Source organism: Ictalurus punctatus, chromosome 10 (assembly GCF_001660625.3).
Source record: "Ictalurus punctatus breed USDA103 chromosome 10, Coco_2.0, whole genome shotgun sequence".
NCBI classification, from domain to species: domain Eukaryota; kingdom Metazoa; phylum Chordata; class Actinopteri; order Siluriformes; family Ictaluridae; genus Ictalurus; species Ictalurus punctatus.
In genome coordinates, this window is record NC_030425.2 from 11,715,214 (window position 1) to 11,734,202 (window position 18,989).

At 39.5% G+C, this 18,989-nt stretch overlaps 1 protein-coding gene across 1 annotated transcript in view; it reads right to left on the reverse strand.

Moving 5' to 3' along the window:
• ptk7a (protein tyrosine kinase 7a) overlaps positions 1-18,101 on the reverse strand; it is a 39,449-nt gene extending 21,348 nt beyond the window's left edge. Inside the window, exon 1 of the mRNA XM_017479008.3 lies at positions 17,552-18,101. Within this exon, the coding sequence (XP_017334497.1) occupies positions 17,552-17,642 (91 nt within the window). The 5' untranslated portion in view covers positions 17,643-18,101. The remainder of the gene's footprint in view (positions 1-17,551) is intronic.
• Between the last annotated feature and the right edge of the window lie 888 nt (positions 18,102-18,989).

Here is an 18,989-nt window from a genome sequence, read left to right on the forward strand (position 1 = left end):
ATTTTCGCTATTCCTGTATGTGGCTATGTTTTCTTTTGTTTCTAGTTCTACCACCTAAAAAAAAAAAAAAGGGTTCCGCTCAATTAATAAGTACTGTACAAAGTCGGCACTCTATTGTTAAGAAACTAACTAGAGACATTGTGACTCATCACAAACCATAAATGCTGAAAGAATACATCAACAATTCTCTTCCAAAGTATAAATTAGGCTTAGTTGCCAGGAGAAGTGGATTAAACACTGCTCGATCATGAACACTTTATAAACACAATGTTCTAAACTCGAGTGAAGCTCAACACAGATAGTCTGTGTTCTTTTAATGAGATTATAGAATGACCTTGTTTGGAGATGATGCTTAAGGGTAGGGGGTTCTCTAGCTGTAAGATGGGCTGGAAAGACTGAAGGAATCTGTAGAGGCCAAGAAGGGCTGCACCTGGCTGGCCTGAGACAAGCTTTTTTGTTTTTAATTCAGCCTGAAATTATGTCAACACCACGTCTACCTGTCCTGCATACCGACACACAGGGAAGAATGTAGGCACTGAGGGAGAGATGGACTTCATTGCCTGCTTTTATACTCACCTGAGTCTTTCATTTTCCTCACACCTGCATATATGTGTGTGAATATGTTCACTGGATCATGCATTCCATTATCCATTATGCCATGAAGTCAAGTGCAAAAGTTTGTGCACTCTTAGCAGAAAAAGCAGGTAAAGGAATTTAATATAGATCAACGAGACATTTAGTGTTAGGTGTCTAGAGTTAGGTTTCCATGTTCCTTTTTCCATTCCAAACCCATGATGAATGTAAACTTCAACTTGCACTCAATGGCATCTCTACATTTTTTTTTTTTTTTGGGGGGGGGATAACTGGAGTCATAGCGGACACAACCCACCACAGCCCTGTTACTGAGGCCCTGTTTACACTAGTGCGTTTTGGTTTTAAATTGAAAACGGTCCTTGTCCACACTAGCGTTTCCGCTGTGCTTCAGAAACGATCTCCGTCCACACTACACAACCTTTTAGAAGCACGTCCCCATACATGTTGCATTTTAACAGATTATCAAAACCACTTAATAAAAACACACCCAGTTTCGTACAGAAACATAACTACCCCATTCAACCACAAGAAAACCTGTTATCTCAGGATTCAATCACAAACACCAGGCCCTTGTTTTGTGACTGTTCCTACAATATGGGATCTTCGTAGACCAACTTCTGCAAGTACCCTCCACGTTTAACAGATCGTGTTTGTCCCTGACTGTGGGAAAGCCCAGTTAACAAGAGTAGATCCTCTTCATCTGTAATGAATCCACCCTGTTCTAAAGCATCTTATTTTGAAGTATCTTTCATCAAGCAAAAAAAGAAAAGAAAAGAAAGTAAGAACCCCACTCAGTTCTCAAATTGCCATATTGAAATTCACATGACAAGCATTTGAGCTCTGTTTGACCCTCCTACCTCAAAATACCATTTCCTCCATTTCCATCAAGATGTCAAACAGGACCAAAGCTGAACACAGAGACGACAGAGGAAAACCAGCCACAAATGTGGCTCCAAAAATAAACCATGGGTATTTTTTAAAATTCTTTTCCGGACTACACAGGGGTTAGTGTTGAGCAGGCATCCCAACATTGTTTTCCCCAGTCTTCGACAGGAAAATAACCAAACAAAAAGATCTGGTGATCTGCACCAACAGAGTGCAGATTGAGTCCGTTTGCTCCCTGTGGAGGGGACACACGACCTTACCGCACAGCATGCCATTCATATACTCAACCAAACCAATGTTATATACACAAAACAGGAGTGACATGACTAACAGAGCCACTTAATGACCAGACCAAACACAGAAGTAAACAGAAAACACTATCAAGTTCCTCAACTCAGCCTTTTAATCATGTTGCCATTATACATTGTGTAATTTATTTGGTGGTCAGCATCTGGCTCTCAGACTTTTTGTAGTTCTGACCAGAACAAGATTGAGATGATAGAGCCTACAAACTTTAAACCTCCAGTTTCTGCACAAACCTGTATGAGAGCTGCTCTCCAAACCCCTTCCTGTAGAAGGGCTCAAGGGCTCAGCACAAAGATGGCATTCACACAGTTTCTGATGAACAGGCAGAAAGAGGGACCTTACCTGGATCACACTAGTGGGAGCATGTGTATGTAGAAATTGTAGATTTGCCTAGATCTGATTTTTCTTTTAGTACTGGCCAATACACAATTCTGATTCAATACTGGTATCCTCTTGTGAGCCAGAATGATTGCTTTTCCCCATTGGACTGTTATCTGATCAATTATCCAGTCAGCTAATCATGTGCTAGCAGAGCAATGCATAAAATCATGCAGATAAAGGTCAAGAGTGACAGTTAATTTTCACATCAAAAGTGTGATCTCAGTGACGTTGACTGTGGCATGCTTGTTGGTGCCAGACAGGATGGTCTGAATATATGAAAATCTGCTGTTCTCCTGGGATTTTCACACACAACAGGGGTTTCCAGTTAGTGGCAAAAACACCTTGGGAATGGTCAGAGGAGAATGGCGAGACTGGTTCAAGCTGAAAGTAAGACTCAAATAACCACTCTTTACAACCATGGTGAGCAGAAAATGCATCTGCGAAGGCACAACACATCGAGCCTTGAGGTGGAGGAGCTACAACAGCAGAACATCATATCACGTTTCACTTATATCAGGAATAAAAAAACTGGACAGTTGAAAATGGAAAAACTGTTTAAAAATTCACCTGTCCAGATTGATTAGGTTTGTTTAGATTATTAGAATATTTGATTTCAATTTGATTAGAAGAGTATATTATGACAAATTATTATAATAATCATAAAATATATCATCGCTCCTGCTCTGATGTCAGACTGACCAAATTCAGACTACGCAGATGAATTTTCAAAATGTAATACGTCCTGCCCAGTCAATCAGTAATCATCAACAGTGGGAATCCTCTGCTTACCCCTTAGAGGGTCGTTAGACAAAACCTGGAGTGCCAAGCTCAAACGAAACTCCCTCAGGTCTCACTCACCATTATGCTGTTCCTACACAAAGAACAGCTTTCATGCTGGGAGGTAAACATCCTTGGGTTGAGATTTTTAAGTTCAGTGTAGACCCAGCTTATAGCTGGTATGAAAAAGCATTGATGACCTCCAGCATAGCCACGACAGAATAGAAAAGCACCAAATCTCATTTACATACGACTACTCGTCTCCCGAGGCCAGACATAATCTCTAACGAATGTCTGGAGACAGTAGTAAGAAAGTCTAGCTTAAGGGGGTGGGAAAGGAGTGTGGAGTAAACGCCGCTTTAAATTTCTAAGCCAATCAAATGACTCAGGAAGGCAAAGGTCAAATCAGAGCTAGCAACTGAAAAGTTGCCCTTGTCAGCACTGTGCATCCAACATCAAGAATACAGTATTGTTACTATATATATATTTTTTTTAAAAACATTAGAAGAAACACATTAATATTAACCTGGGATTTTAAATACGGCAGCACTACTATGAAGGGTGCAGTTAGAGAAAATTAAATCAACACCTTCTGACCAATCAGAATATGAGATATCAATAGTGCTGTTGTATGAATAACACATAACCTCTTTATAGTGAAATTAAAACTTTTTTTGTATTGAAATGTTATAAAAGTAAGTAGATGATCAAATTGCGCTAATGCAAAAAAATTGTACAAATTTTGCTGTTAACCAAAAATCATGCTTTGTAGCGCAGAAAAAAATGGTCGATACAGAACAACTAGCCATGCTCCTGACTCCTCCCATCATCTTTCCCTCTTCCATGCTAAGGCCAATTAATGCCAATCAAAACAAAGAGTGATGGAAATGGCTTGAAGCTGGTATATCTGTTGTTTTTAATCTTAAATCTGAGATGCCTGAATCTGGATCAAGCCTCCACTTTAAACACACAGGCTGGAGAAGATTCATGTGTGTGTGTATAGACATGAATCTACTGATTTATGTGTGTAAAGAAGATCCTATAAAACAGATATCCAACTTTTCTGCAATAGAAAGATGACCCGACGGTCACACATATGGTGACATGTTTTAATAACCTTTGAAATGATGGATTTATATTGTCTTTAACTGTAATTCCATACAGTCACCATTCATTTTGGTGCCCACGGTGAGGTTAAGTCAAGAGCAGTGAAGGGATGACTGCTTGGGAACAACGATGCATTAAGGGGTTCATATTTAACATGGAGACCCTACTGATGAATACCACCTGCTTGAGACCATAAGCTTGTGAGCGAGGTATTCCGGTTAAGACTTCAATAGGTTGAAACCACATGCAGGGTTTTAACCGCTTCCTCATTTCCTTTTTTTCCCCTGACTTACTATTTTTAAGGTCAATAACTATGAACCATGAACATAGAAAACATGAAAATTGATCTGAATGACAGTCTACGACGTTAGAATTTTATTTTAATCATACAGAGCTTTATATTCCTTATTTGCCAACACATATTAAGGAAATGTTTTAGATTTGTCTCATTTCAGCCATTTCCGTGCCTTTCTGTTGTCCTTATGTAAGACCATGTATGCGTCTGCACTACCACCATGCTTGGTGTTCATATCTGTTAGTTGCCTAGCAACAGTGCTGAACATGAACCACAAGCATATAGTCTGTTGGCTTTCCCATCTCATGAGCATGAATGAAGTTCAATATGAACACACGATTACACTGACAATGGAACATTCTTAATTTTCCAAAACAAATGATTATTTGTTATGACTATAGTCATTTGTGAATGACTATATTTTCTAGTTCTGGAGAATTGTGCTTTTAAATTCCATCCTTTTCCTGAATTTCAAGGCCTGTAACAAGAACCAGGCACAAGACAGTGTAGAAAAAAAAATGCATGAACTTAGTTGTGTACTGAATACATTTGGTATAAATGTTTGGTTTTGTGGCATTCCTGGACAAACAGTATGTTAATAAAGGAACGTTAGCAACCGTTACCAGTATAAAGTGAACAAAATGTTGTTTTAGCCTGCACATGAAAAGATGTCCTACAAAACAGCATGTCCATAAAAATATTTCAAGCTTACACAGACCCAAGAGTCCAGAAGACCCAAAAAAAACTATCTTGCCCACTTAGTCAACATACCATCAGAGGAATTTGTGGCCAACTAAGTCAGCAGCAAATGTGTGGAAGACTTGGCCAACACCTAATAACGAACTTATAACATCCAGCTGTTGGCCTCAATGAGGGTAACTCAACACGCAGACTTGACAGCCCGACAATGGCTCAACAACAGTCTCTGCCCCAGTCAATGATATTTTCAGGGCGCCCCATTGTCCGCCAAGCAGTGGGGACCCATCTTAGACAGGAAGTGGCCTGTTTTTCCAGCTGTTCCCCCATCAGAGAAGTCATATTCACATGGACATGGCTAAACAGGTGTATCTCTACATGCCTTGGACACGCATATCAAACTCCAGAGACAATAGAGCAGGGATGTCCCCTTGGTATGAATCGTTAAAAAAAAAAAAAAAAGGAAAAAAAAGGGAGCTGCCAGGCACGACAGAAGAGAAACACGATAGCTCGGGGGTGGGGGGGGGGGGGGGGGGGGGGGGAGCATACTGATTAAAGAAAGTAAATCCTCTCTGATTACAGTCATGTCAAGTACGAGAACATTTCAAGTCATGGTGTTATTTTATTAGGGCTTTGTGATAGCGTAGGTAGGAGGAATAAAGCTTATGTGACCTGATGGTCACCTCTATTTCCACACACCTGCGCCTATGACGTATATATATCTTCACCAAAGGTCATCAAAAGGCCAGAACTTATGAGCTATGTATGGAGACCACAGATGTGCAAAAAGACCATCAATAGTTTGTGGCAAAAGCAACCTTTGGTGGTCTGTATCAGACATTCAGCAGTCGAATATTGTAGCATTAGGCAAAATTTCCCAAATAACATTTTTGATAAAATGCAAAAAGATCCACATCTGAATGTTTTAGATCCACTTTTAGTCACCTGTAAGTCTATTGAAACATGCATTTCCTAAACTGTTTTGGCTGAATGACCTTTATTGCTTCATGTAGGTAAAAAGGATCTGAAAAATTACGTCTTTAACCTATGAAAAAAAACTCGGGCTGATTATCATTATGCAGGTTCAGAAACGCCATGAAGTTATACCCCATGTAGTGAGCATGTACAGCGAGTAGGAAGTCATCTAGAGATTCAGCCTAACGTTGTCGTCAAGAGCGTAGATTTTTACATGGATCTTGGGTAACGCATGAAGTGCAAAGTTCCTACTTTTTATAAAATTATGTTGCCTCCTTGTCATTTCTTGTGAAAAAACACCACCACATTTTCACCTTGTTAATTAAGATTCCAATTAAACAGCATCGATATCTGTGAAACACTCCTAAAACTGTTGTGTGCAGAGTCTGCCACGTGAAAATATTATCACAGTATTATGATGACTGGTCAAGTGGTCCTCCGACCTTCCTTCCTTTTGTCCTCGCAGTTCCTCCTTTGTTCTTGTGCCCACCTGTGAGCTACAGATCCATCATCGTGTGCCAAAAAATATCCTGTGGCCTTAAGTGTGCATGTCACCGTACAAACAAGAGCGGCAGATGGATCGACTTGTGCTAGGGTGACGAGACAAAGAGATTCCTTTTTTTCTTCGTCTTCCCCCTTCAGCAAAGGCCACTGTCAAGGGTACAACCTCCACAACACGACATGGCACGATCTACCAGATTCCCAAGCAACAACTTCTATTCACACGCTGTCCTGGAAGGTCAAACTATACCTCAACACTGGTGGAAACCCTACACCGTGCATTATTTGCTGAATGAATGGGGAGCGAAAAAGGGGTGGGGGGGAGCACAAGCCTCTTCGTGTTTATAGTACACAGTCTATAAGAGCAATGGGGGGAGGAGAGCTCTCCGTGGGGTCCATGCCAGCAGGGTCCTGGGAATGGGCAAGTTTATAGTTCTGCTACAGGCTATGAGAGGAGCTTGTTTTCTGGCTGAGGCTCAGAAATCAATATCCTTCCTACAGGGATTCAAGACCATCCCTCTGTCTCACCTTCAGCCACCCAACCCCCCACCCCCATTTGTTTCCTCATAGTGAGAACAAATGCAGCATGCCTATGGAGCTCATCTAATTTGGCTAATCTGATCCAAACTCATGGCTACACAAAGATCTAAGCCAGCTACAGTATGAGCGGGTGTTCATGGGTTCTGTTCACACCACGCACCCTGCAGGATGTCCACACACACCTCTGCCATGGCCGTCCCTCTTCACACTGTGAAAGATGTTATTGGAATGTGGTGTAATTAACTGCTTCTCAAGGCTTGTGGTGAGAAGAGGATATCTCCACCCCGGCTTTCCTCTCAAAAACCACACAAGCATACACATACATTGTACATACACATACACACATATACATATGCACACACACACACACACACACACACACACACATATATACATATACATATATATATTTTGTGTTGGCACCAAACAAGCCCAGTGACACCTAAATTTCAGACAAGTCATTCAAGAGTATGACAAAAACTTTATATAAAATGTTCTTATAGCATTATCATGTCAGAGTTTAAAATACTGCTCGTTTATCAGTGTCTGAAAAAGCTGTGAAATTGCTTTAGGCGTTAAAAGTTACCTAACATGACATTATAAAATAAGTTGCCTGACAAGCCAAACCACATCACTGTATTCAACACTAGCTAGGGTTTACCTGTATAAATGCAGCTATAAGTTACATTTATTTTGCAGTCTAGGCTTTTCAATTCATACTGGATATGACTGGCATTGGAAACGGATGGAATATATTAGGGATGTGCCTTCTTTTTTTCCCCCAAAATATTTTATCGAGAAGAAAAACAAACCTACTGACATACAGCAACGATCATTCTCAGTTTTTTCTTTTTATACTAACAAAGAAAAATAAAATTAAAAAGTACAAACAACGAAAACAACCCCCCCGGCTCATCATGGCTAACCAATACCTATCGTTGATTATATAGATATTGTAAAAACCCAACAGGCACAAAAATTTAAATGGGAAGTGTCTGTAACTCCATAAAATATTAAATAAAGGGTTGCCATTTATAAAAAAAAAAAAAAAAAAAAAATACCTTGTCAGTACAACCCCTCAAGGATGTGCCTTCTGCCTTCTATTAACATTCGTGATTCAGATATTCGGTTAACCACTAGGAAAGGTGGAAAAGCATATTCCATGTGGCATAAATGTAATAAAAAGCCTTCCTGTGGATTTCGCAGAAAACGTGTTTACAGACACAATACAGACAAATAAACGTACACTACACACAGAGAACAAAACATCATCTCAGAATTTCAGCCTGTAGCCCTATGGGTGTTGGTTAAAATTCATTAAAGTTTGTTACAGTTTTAACTGCCACGGCGTTTTAAAGGCTACAACCACTTTGTCATTTCTGAGATATTTGAAAATTACATTGGAATAACAAACATTTTCAGATCACAGAGGGAATGGTTAGTTATAATAACCTTAAAGTCACAAGTGATATTTCCATGTTAGCCTATATTTACTAAACCAATCAATAAGTCATAAATGAATACTCCACATGAGAGTAGCCTGGTGTAAAATTAAAAGTGCCACGGTTGAGATTTGCCAAATGTACTAATTGTAATTCTTTTTGGGTTGTTTTTGTTTGTTTTAATGGAGTGATACTAAATGTTATTAGAAATGTTTTAATCATGTTTTTTCTGTCCAGCAAGCCACTCCGGCATTCATAAGAGCAAAAAATGGTCACTCTTAGGACCCCCCTCTAGCTGGGTGGTAGCAACAGTAATATAGATCAATGAGGGTCGGTAAAGTAATTTGTGAGGGAATTGATTGGCTGGACTCGATTTGAAAAGGATTAAGTATTTCTCTTGTTAAAAAAAAACAAAACAAAACAAACAAACAAAAAAAAAAAAAACTATGACCTTTGCCCATTCATACTGGATTACAATCATTCATCTCATCTGTAATCAACCTTCCCAGGTAAAACTAATCCAAAAAGTATCCATCTCAAACGGGACTTTTAAACATGGATAAGCAAAGTACAAGCATACCCAAATGTCCTATAATGCTGCAATATGAATTCAATTTACTACACATCTGGACTTTTCTTCCATATACCACACTGTTGCACTTATAAACCTCAATGAGAAAAGGAAATATGTTTTATTCACATTTATACTTTCTCATTCTCGTCACAACTCCTGCTCATGCATTAACAGGCAGGAGTGGGCATGTTTCAGCTAAAATAATCCACATACATTCTTTTTATTACATAAAAGCCTATGCTGTGAACGAAGAGTGCTGTAGTGTTTCTAAATAAAATCACCAGCAGGGGGGGAAAAAAAAGGGTGAGCATAACACAAAGCATATGAACTTCAATCTAATTGCACTCATAAGTAACAAGAACCACTTGTGCTCATAAAGAGTGCTTTGAATTTTAGCAGCAGTTTCACACACTAAAAATACCAGCTCTTATTTTGCCTGGTCCCATGTACAGTATATCAAAGTGGCTTTCATATCAAAATATACACAGCGTCATTAAAAGCATAAGTAAGAGACTTAAAGAGTGCTACATGAAAATTGACCTCAACTGTCAAGTCAGATAGAATTACTAAAGAGATGTACAGAATTATGGTTTCCACAAATGTATATTATAAATGTCTGTTAGCAGTTCGGCTTTCTAAAAGTCAGTTTTTGAAAGAAACAAAAAGATAGGTAACTAGTTCAAATGAGCAAATCATTGCACAAATTACATCCGGTAACAAAAAATCTAAATTTTCACTGTGTCAAATGGAAAGCCTATAAAATCATGACAGTACAACAATCAGCCAACTGGATCAGCAAGAAGGAAACAGCAGCTAAATCAAAGCTCTTTAATGGTGATGGATCACCACAAAAATGACTATGCACTGAAGGATAACCTGTGATAATCACCACAACATCTGGGCAATAGACTCCCAAGTGGTGCAACAGAAAAGCATTCGCCCCATCATCAGATCGCAAGTTTAAATCCTTATGATGCTACAGCCATGGAACCATGAGAGCAAAATTAGCCGTGTTCTCTGGGTGTGAGGGTTGGCATGCTTTCCCCCCACCCCTGTCAATCACAGAGGCACTAGCCAGTCGTGGACTTTGTGGGTGTCATGGGTGTCTGTGTGTTCATGTATAGCTTTCCTCAAAGTGTGTTAGACTGCCCTGTGATACTGCATGATCAGCAGTTTGAAAAGATGCAGCTCGCTGGCTTCAAGTATCTCTGTTGGTAGCTGCTGAGAAAATGGAGGGGGGAGGATAAAAAATTCTGGACAATAAAAACGTAATACAGTCTACTGAATCTGTTTCACCCTTTTCCTACATCTGGATGTGTTTATGATGCCTGCATCCCACATCATCTCCTGCCAACAGCTGAATCTTTCAATGGATCTGTACCAGTATGGGTAGGCACCTCATGGGAGTCATTATGTCTGATTTCTCTACATGGTCGTATAATAGCCAAAGAACATGTGGTCATTTTACAGGACTGGAGCACCCCATGGTGCAAACACTGGCCTTTAAAATGTTCCCCATCCCATGATTATAATACCCCCATACACACTACCAAACTCAAGAGCAGTTTAAACAAAACCAGAATGAAGTCAAATAAATGCCTTCTTTTGCCGCTCCAAGCAGCCGATCTAAATATCACTGCAGCTTTGTGAAAAGCTGAACTTGTTTACCTACAAAGCACTGGACTGATATTTCACTACAGAAATGGTCAAACTTGTTAATACTGCTTGTTTTTAATAAACAATATGAACATTTTTAAAATATATTTTTTAATATAAAATTCTGTTACTTATATATATATATATATATATATATATATATCTCAATTTGTCTGTCAGTATGACTCTCTACTTTGGTTTGCATCTTGATTCAGTTCTTAAGCCAGTTAAATTCGTACATACTGTAGCTTGATCAGGTTTAAGACACACTAACCATCTGTTAAAGGAAATTATAGGCTAGATGTTCTATGCATATTGCTCCACTTTGCCCAGAACAGGAATTGGCTAAGCTTCTTTACTGGTGTCAGCCCAAAACCAAAATGGATTACAGCTGTAGCGGGAAGACGTTTAGCAGAGGATGACAAGTTGCTAATGTTTCCCTTAATAAAGCCTTAGTCATCTGGCACAGGGCCTTATAAAAGGAATGGTAACTCCACATATAACAGTAACCTCAGAAATGTTCATTTAATATGCCTACATTTAGTTTCAGCAAACATCGTTTTTGAATTAGGACCATGCGAAAGCTACAAAATGCCTCCATGGCCACGAAGCTTAAAAATCTAAAGCATCATAACTATATTCGAACAGAAACGTCACCTTGTTATCCAACCTTCACTCTCGCTACATGTTCCACAACAGAACCTGATCTACTGTTACAACAAGAAACGTAAACAACAGTCAAAGAAGCGTGGCTTAGTGAAAGTCTCCATTCCAGATTAATGAGCACATTTTTTAAAGCTTAAAAAAAAGAAAAAAAAAAAGAAAAAAAAAAGAGCGAGAGAGAGCGAGATAAAGGCACCTCAGTCCCTTGTATGTCATCACTACCAGTAGAAGAGTCTCACATAAGAGAGAGTTTTAAGGCACCGCCATGGCTGTCATTGTGGCACTTAATTAAGCCGGTGATCAAACAGCTCAAGCTGTCAACTGCTTTCTGTCCACTTTTTTATTATCCTGAGCCAAATTCAGACTCTGTTGAGCATTTTAATAACACTGAGACATGATCTGACATGGAGACTGTAGTGTTTGTTAAAGAGAAAGGTGAATAAAAAGGAAGAGCTGGGAGTTTTTATTCTTTATCCTGCTCAAGATCAAGGTGGATCAGGAGCCTAATGTGCAGCCTATCCTGGGAGCACATCCATCGCAGGGCGTCGTGGACACACACGTTTACAGCCTGGGGCAATTCAGAATAGACAATTCGCCTACCAGCATGTTTTTGGAAGGTGAGAGGAACGTGGAGAACCAGGAGATAGCCTACTCGGACACAGGGAAAGCCTGTAAAACACCACAGACACTATGCATTGCACCAGTGTGCCACCTAGGACTTCTTACCTGTACCGAAAATCATTTCATGGACATTTTACACTAAATAACATTAAATACATTATACACGCTAATAATCCCATCATTACCTGATTTTGCCAGTTATCATATTATTCAAGTAGTCATGTAAACAGCATGTTATGATATCTTAAATCTTTTTTTTTCCTTCAGAAATTCATTAAAGATTCCTGGATTTTAGCAGATTAATCAGATTTCATTTCATTTCACTTTCCAGCATCTGCGCATGGATAAAAAAAAAAAAGCATTACGTCCAATTGGCAAATATTCCAAATAAATATTTACCAGTAATGTGAGTAATCAAGAGCTGGCTTGTCTTCTGCCAGTAAACTTGTGTTAACTCTACATTACTTAGAAACTACACAACAAGACATACTTAACATGATGAACACCTTGTGATAGTTATGACAATAAAAAAGATGTTTATTAATGCTCAATAAATTATACTATCAGGAAGATAAACCCATCTAGCAGCATTTGGTTTGGTTCTTTGGTTTGTTTGTCTGGAAGAACACTTAAAGGGTTTATGTAGAAACCAACAAAAGGGGTTTCATCATCATAGGAGCTTTAAATGGAACGACTATACAAAGCTAAGAACCAACGAAAACCTAAAAATACATTTTCTTCTAAGACAGTAGATTAACTTTGGTTCACTTTCAAACACATATCTATAACTTTTTTTAACATTCAACTTACTTAATGTGTCATTATATATCATTTTGCCAGCACACACTGCTCTTACAGTATAGCAGAATTCCTTACTTATTTATTGTCATTTCAACCATATACAGCTGGTACACTCCAGGACCACGGTGCTACATACAACAACACACAGCTACATGAGACTACACGGGACTAAATAAGACTTCAAAGATATACATAGGACTACATAAAGTGCATATGTGCAAGACAGTACAGCAATTACTAAACAGGACAATAGCACAGTAAAGGACAGTGCAGTGCTGACCAGTAAATAGATTTTTTGTTGAATAAGGTGCAAAGATATTACAATATAAGAATAAATCTTGTAAATGTAAACATAATGTATTAACTAGTAGCAAAAATGCAGGTGGTCAATACGTTATTTTGTTTATAGTGTTTTAGAAGCAATTTAAGACAGAAATGCCAAGAGAAGTTAATTTATTCATTAATTTATCTTTAGTAAGTGCTTTATCCTGGTCAGAGTTGCAGTGGATCTGGACCCTATCCCGGGAACACTGGGCCTGAGGCAGGAAAACACTCTGAATGGGGTGCCAGTCCATTGTAGAAACTCCCCCCGACACACACACACACACACACACACACACACACACAAAACAGCTGCTTCCTCCATCAGCATGACCACTATTAACCAAAGCACATGCCCCTCTCTCTCAGTGGTATCACTGTTCAAAACATAATCAGGGAAAGACAGGTGGCAACAGCCAGACACCAGAGAGCACAATCCATCTTCTTAATCATGCTGTTCTCTCTACACTCAATACGCATGAAATTATGGATAGGATTCAATGTAAATTTTCTCAGACTTATAGAGGATTGTCCAAAAGGTTGTGTGCCTTTATGCCAAAATAAAACAGACCTTGTGGACCTATTTCACAAGTGAAATAGTCCATGCTAAATTTCCTTCATTTATTTGACTTCACTTCACAATGTCATTCTCAACGTCCGTGCACCCGAGCTACAAAGAGTGGGCAAAAAACATGGCCTCCACCATGCTTGTCTTTTATTATTTAAAAAAAATCCAACAAACTAACTATGATGAGCGATGTTTATTTTCCTCCACAAAACAGTGAACTGTATAGTCAGTGTTCTAGATTTAACAAGCGAAAATGTTTGCATGTTGATTGATTATAAATCAAACGTTAGTATATACAGTACAACTCATTTAAAAGTAAAGAAGACCTTCCCAACTTTCCAAGTAGGAATTCCGAGTTGAAGTTTCGAGATGGAGATCAGAAATACTGCAGTACAGGTTTTAGTCAAACATGGCACTTTATTGTGGCAGTGAATCCGGAGCATATCCCAGGAACATGCTCTGGATGGTACACCAGTCCGTCATGGGGCATCACAACCACTCCTTTAGCGTAGCCAATCTTGCATGTTTTTGGGAGGAAACTGGAGAAATTGGAGGAAACTCGAGCACACCCTGAGAAATCATGCACAACTCCACAAAGACAGTAATCCCAGCTCGGATCAAAACCTGGAGCTGTAAGGAAGTAACACTAGCCTCTGCACCACCATGCTTCCCATTGGATGGTAAGATCCATCCATCCATTTTCCATACTGCTTATCCTACACAGGGGAGCTTGGAGCCTACTCGAAGGAATTCGGGGCACAAGCCAGGGGACCCTGGATGGAAAGGCAACCCATCCAACCCATGTCTTTGGACTGGGGGAGGAAACCAGAGTACCTGGAGGAAACCCCCGAAGCATGGAGAGAACAATGAAACGCTGTACACACAGGGTGGAGGCGGGATTCAAAACCCCAACCCCAGAGGCACGAGGCAAATGTGCCAACTACTAAGCCACTGTGGACGCTAAGATATTATCAATAAAAAAACCTCAATTATATAACAATCTTATATCCTATTATCAGCCCGCAAGTCCTATAGCAATCATTATTCTGGTGTGTTTTGTCTTAATTGAAAGTCAACAAAAGACCAATATTTGCTGATATTGCACAGACCAACCACAGGGCTTTTCTAGTAGTCCATCAGAGAACACACAACATTATCACATTTTCTGCCCAGGAACTACTTCAATCAAAAGCTTTGAATCATTTTTTTAATCATTGTGTGTTCAAACTTTTCCATTGGAAACTGCTGCAACTTGACATCCTGGTGTTTGTGGGCAGAAAAATACACAAAAGAAGAAGAAAAAAAAAAAACCACTCTGAGGCCAATGGATGGAGCGTCTGAAGGTTTGCCTTTATAACTTCCTCCACCGTCTTTTCGGACTCATTTTCCAGCTAATTTTGCCTCATGGTGTGGATTGTTATATTGCGTCATCTTTCACCTTCCTGCAATTTGTTTGAGGGATAAAAACACAAAATAGTGGTTCATTTAACTTTTTCCACCCAGACTCCAGAGGGATACAAACTTTTTGACTTGCGAGCACAGAGTTCAGTTTATTCCCCTAAAATCTTTTTATGGCATTTTAGCAGTGCAAGCAAATGTAGTGGATTACAAATTATACTGTATCTGTTACTGAAAATGATTCTCTGAAACAGTGTTTATATGGATTTTGAGTTCTACAAGCCACTGTTTACAACACTGTGGTAGAGGACGACATTTTCAAATAACCCCTACTCCAAAGGCTCCAAACAACAAAGTGAAAAGTATTCTTTAAGGAAAACTCTCAGCCTGCTTTTAATGACATGGGCTTTTCAAGGACTCAATATTAAAGTGCTCTGTAATTCTAGCCTGGGAAGCTCTTTTGGGAACTTTTGAACCAGAAACCTTTCCAGCACTAAAAGGCACCACAAAATTTATGGTATACTCTATAACGACACTGAAATATGGACTTAGTATTTTGGACTTGGACTTAATATCTTCAAGATTAAGAAATTTAAAGTCAATCTGACTGGATAATACAGGATCACACACACACACACACACACACACACACACACACACACACACACACACACACACACACACACACACATACATACATATTTTAGACACACACACTTACAGTGGTTTGCATAAGTATCCACCCCTCTGCTTGAACTTTTCCATGTTTATAGTGTTACAAACTCTACAAAAATCTAAGTGAATTTACAAAAAAATAGCCCATTATATGGTGAAGCAGTAAAAACAATCAATGTAGTTTTCAAAATTATTTATGAATAAAAAAAAAAGGTAACAGCTGTGATCGCACAAGAGGTCATGCATAATAAAGCAGAGAAAAAATGTAAATGTAGCCCATATAAGGGAATGCCGTTTGGACAGCTACTGTACTGTATCAAAAAATACAGCTGGTCCTCCCAACTCGCACCTTTATTTGACCATTGTGAGGCTTTCCCAGACCGGCTCGAATTTGCACAACAAAAGGATTGTGACGGCTCCCCTGGTGTTCGTAAACATCAACCAGGGCCTTCAAGTACCTGTGAAGTGCCGCTGCCCTATGTGCTTTTATCTTTCAGGCACCCATGCAAATGTTACACTACTTCCTCGGTGGGCCCTGGAGGAATACTTCAGCCATACACAACACAGCGTTCTCTTATCCACCCCCAACACACAACGACGTCCCTTCTCTACCTTACCTGGGTCCTCTGGGATGCATTACGCAGGCAGAGCATTCAGTATTCAGCACTCATATGAAGGGCACACTTGGTTTTCATGCCCACAGTCCTTTAAAATGCATCTACATTACTTCTATGCTCTTACAGAGATTAGGGATAAAGTAATACAGAACATCAGGGGCATCTTGGTTTCATGCAAAGTACACTCGGAGCAGTATGGAGTCTGGCATTAATCCTAGTTCTATTTGCTCGCCAAAGTCATGAATGAGCCTGTTGAATTCGCCAGCTAAGAATCAAGCAATGTCAACATTCAAAATCCTGGTTAGGATGGAAGCCAACAAAGTCATCTCTGGTTCGCATTTAGGAATTTTACTATTCTGAGATCGTGCAAAGTACTATTAAAAGTAAAAAAAAAAAAAAAAAAAAAAAAAGATCAACGCGCCATAGATGGATGCTGTTTTGTCCATTTCCATGATGTGCAATCTTGCAAATGTGAGCAATCCTCAACCGCTGCTTGACTACTTTTAATGCAAAATCACTCTTTTGTTTGGTGGACAACCATTTGGCACAAGACTGCACTGGTAACTTTAATCCACTCCATTGTTTATGCATCACAAGTCTCTTAAGGATCCACTACTTCCCTACCTACTCCTTATGGAAATCCTGCATAATTACACAGGACACACACAATAGACTGAACTAACCACTTCAATCTAACTAAAGTATGTTTCTACATCCTAAACTGTCAACTGAACCCTGTTGGACTATTACAGTCAGGTCATTTTCAAGGCACAAGCCTGTAGTCAGGGTGGGCCCCTGCCAATGCAAAAAGCATGCTGAATAATGAATGCATAAGGCACAAAAGCAGGACTGAAGGTTTTTTTTTTTTTTTTTTTTTTTTTTGGGGAATGCTGCATAAATCAAACCACTAACACAAGCAAACTTGTGAGTCTGCTCCATGCTGGGTCGTTTAGAGCACTGGTATATACACAGGTTTATAAATATGATATAGTATTACAGATTTAGGTGATGAAATAACGTCTGACCGCAGAAGTTCCCCCCAAAAAATGATCAATGGATGGAAGATAATCCCGTCAGCAGTTGGAAATGAAGTGAACATGCACATAAACTGCTTTGCAACAAAGTAGATTATCCAGATAACATGTATCATATTCATACCTTGCCAAAGAAGCGTGCCGATTGTGTACACAGCAGCAGAGCTTGTCCGGCTTTCCAGGCGGTGAGCTTTCTCCTTCATCGACCAACTCATGTTTCAACTTGAACCCAAGCAGAAAAGGCGCAACAGCAACCTAGCAACAGGTCGGGATCAGATCGGAGGAATAATCCAGCTGCCTTTTCCCCACGTCTGTTTGTGGTTTGTTTTGTGGACTAGGTGAAGTGCAGTGAGTGAAACGCAGAGAAGTGATTTGGAACAGAGTAGCTACAGATCTGCAGGGGGATGTGCCAGGCGCTCCATGCTGCTTTCATTAATTCCAACTTTCTTTCCTAGAATGTCGCTGGAGCTCTGGATAGTTTCCTATCCACTTCCGCTCTCCTTCCTCCAGCTGCGTCTGGTTTGGCAGGAAGTCGAGGCACCAGACGTCTTTAGTTCGTTCCGTGAAAACGCCACAGGTCACCAAAAATACTACTACTACACTTTGTACTCGAGTGCAGTTACATCTGGTTAGTTGCATGCCTCCCACCGCTTGGGTCTCAGAAAAAAGCCCCGCCTTTACTACTTAAGACCCGCCTACAAACGAGCCCCGTGTGGAGGGAAACTTCCGGCGTTGTAGTAGTTTAGAAGAGAGGTCTAATTCCAAACAACTGCCTATTGAACACACAGTGCACTACATGGTGCGTAGAAGCCATAATGTCCTACACTAGGTAGTGCACTTATCCAGGGAGAGGAGAGTCATTTGGGATTTAGACCCAGGGCGATGGGGGAGGAGGGTGGAGGCTGTTCCGTTCAAACCGGGTCCTTTCGAGATTTAAACTCTCCGTACGACGTTTTTGTTCAAATGTTATTTATTTCGAATAACCAGAAACCAGGACTAAGAAAAGTCCAACTCGTTGAAATCAATTGTACCACACTAAATACCAGAGTAATTCCAACACACTAAATACCAGAGTAGTTCCCATTCTACCACACTAAATTCCAGACTAGTTCCAACACAATAAATTCCAGGCTAATTCCAATTCTAACACAATAAATTCCAGGCTAATTCCAATTCTAACACACTAAATTCCAGACTAATTCCAACACAATAAATTCCAGGCTAATTCCAATTTTAACACATTAAATTCTAGACTAATTCCAATTCTAACACATTAAATTCTAGACTAATTCCAATTCTACTATGCTAAATTCAGATTAATTCCAATTCTACCACACTAAATTCCAGGTTAATTCCAATTCTAACACAATAAATTTCAGACTAATTACAATTCTACCACATTAAATTCTAGACTAATTCCAATTCTACTATGCTAAATTCCAGACTAATTACAATTCTACCATTATAAATTCCAGACTAATTACAATTCTGCCACGCTAATTTCCAGGCTAATTCCAATTCTAATACGCTAAATTCCAGACTAATTCCAATTCTACCACACT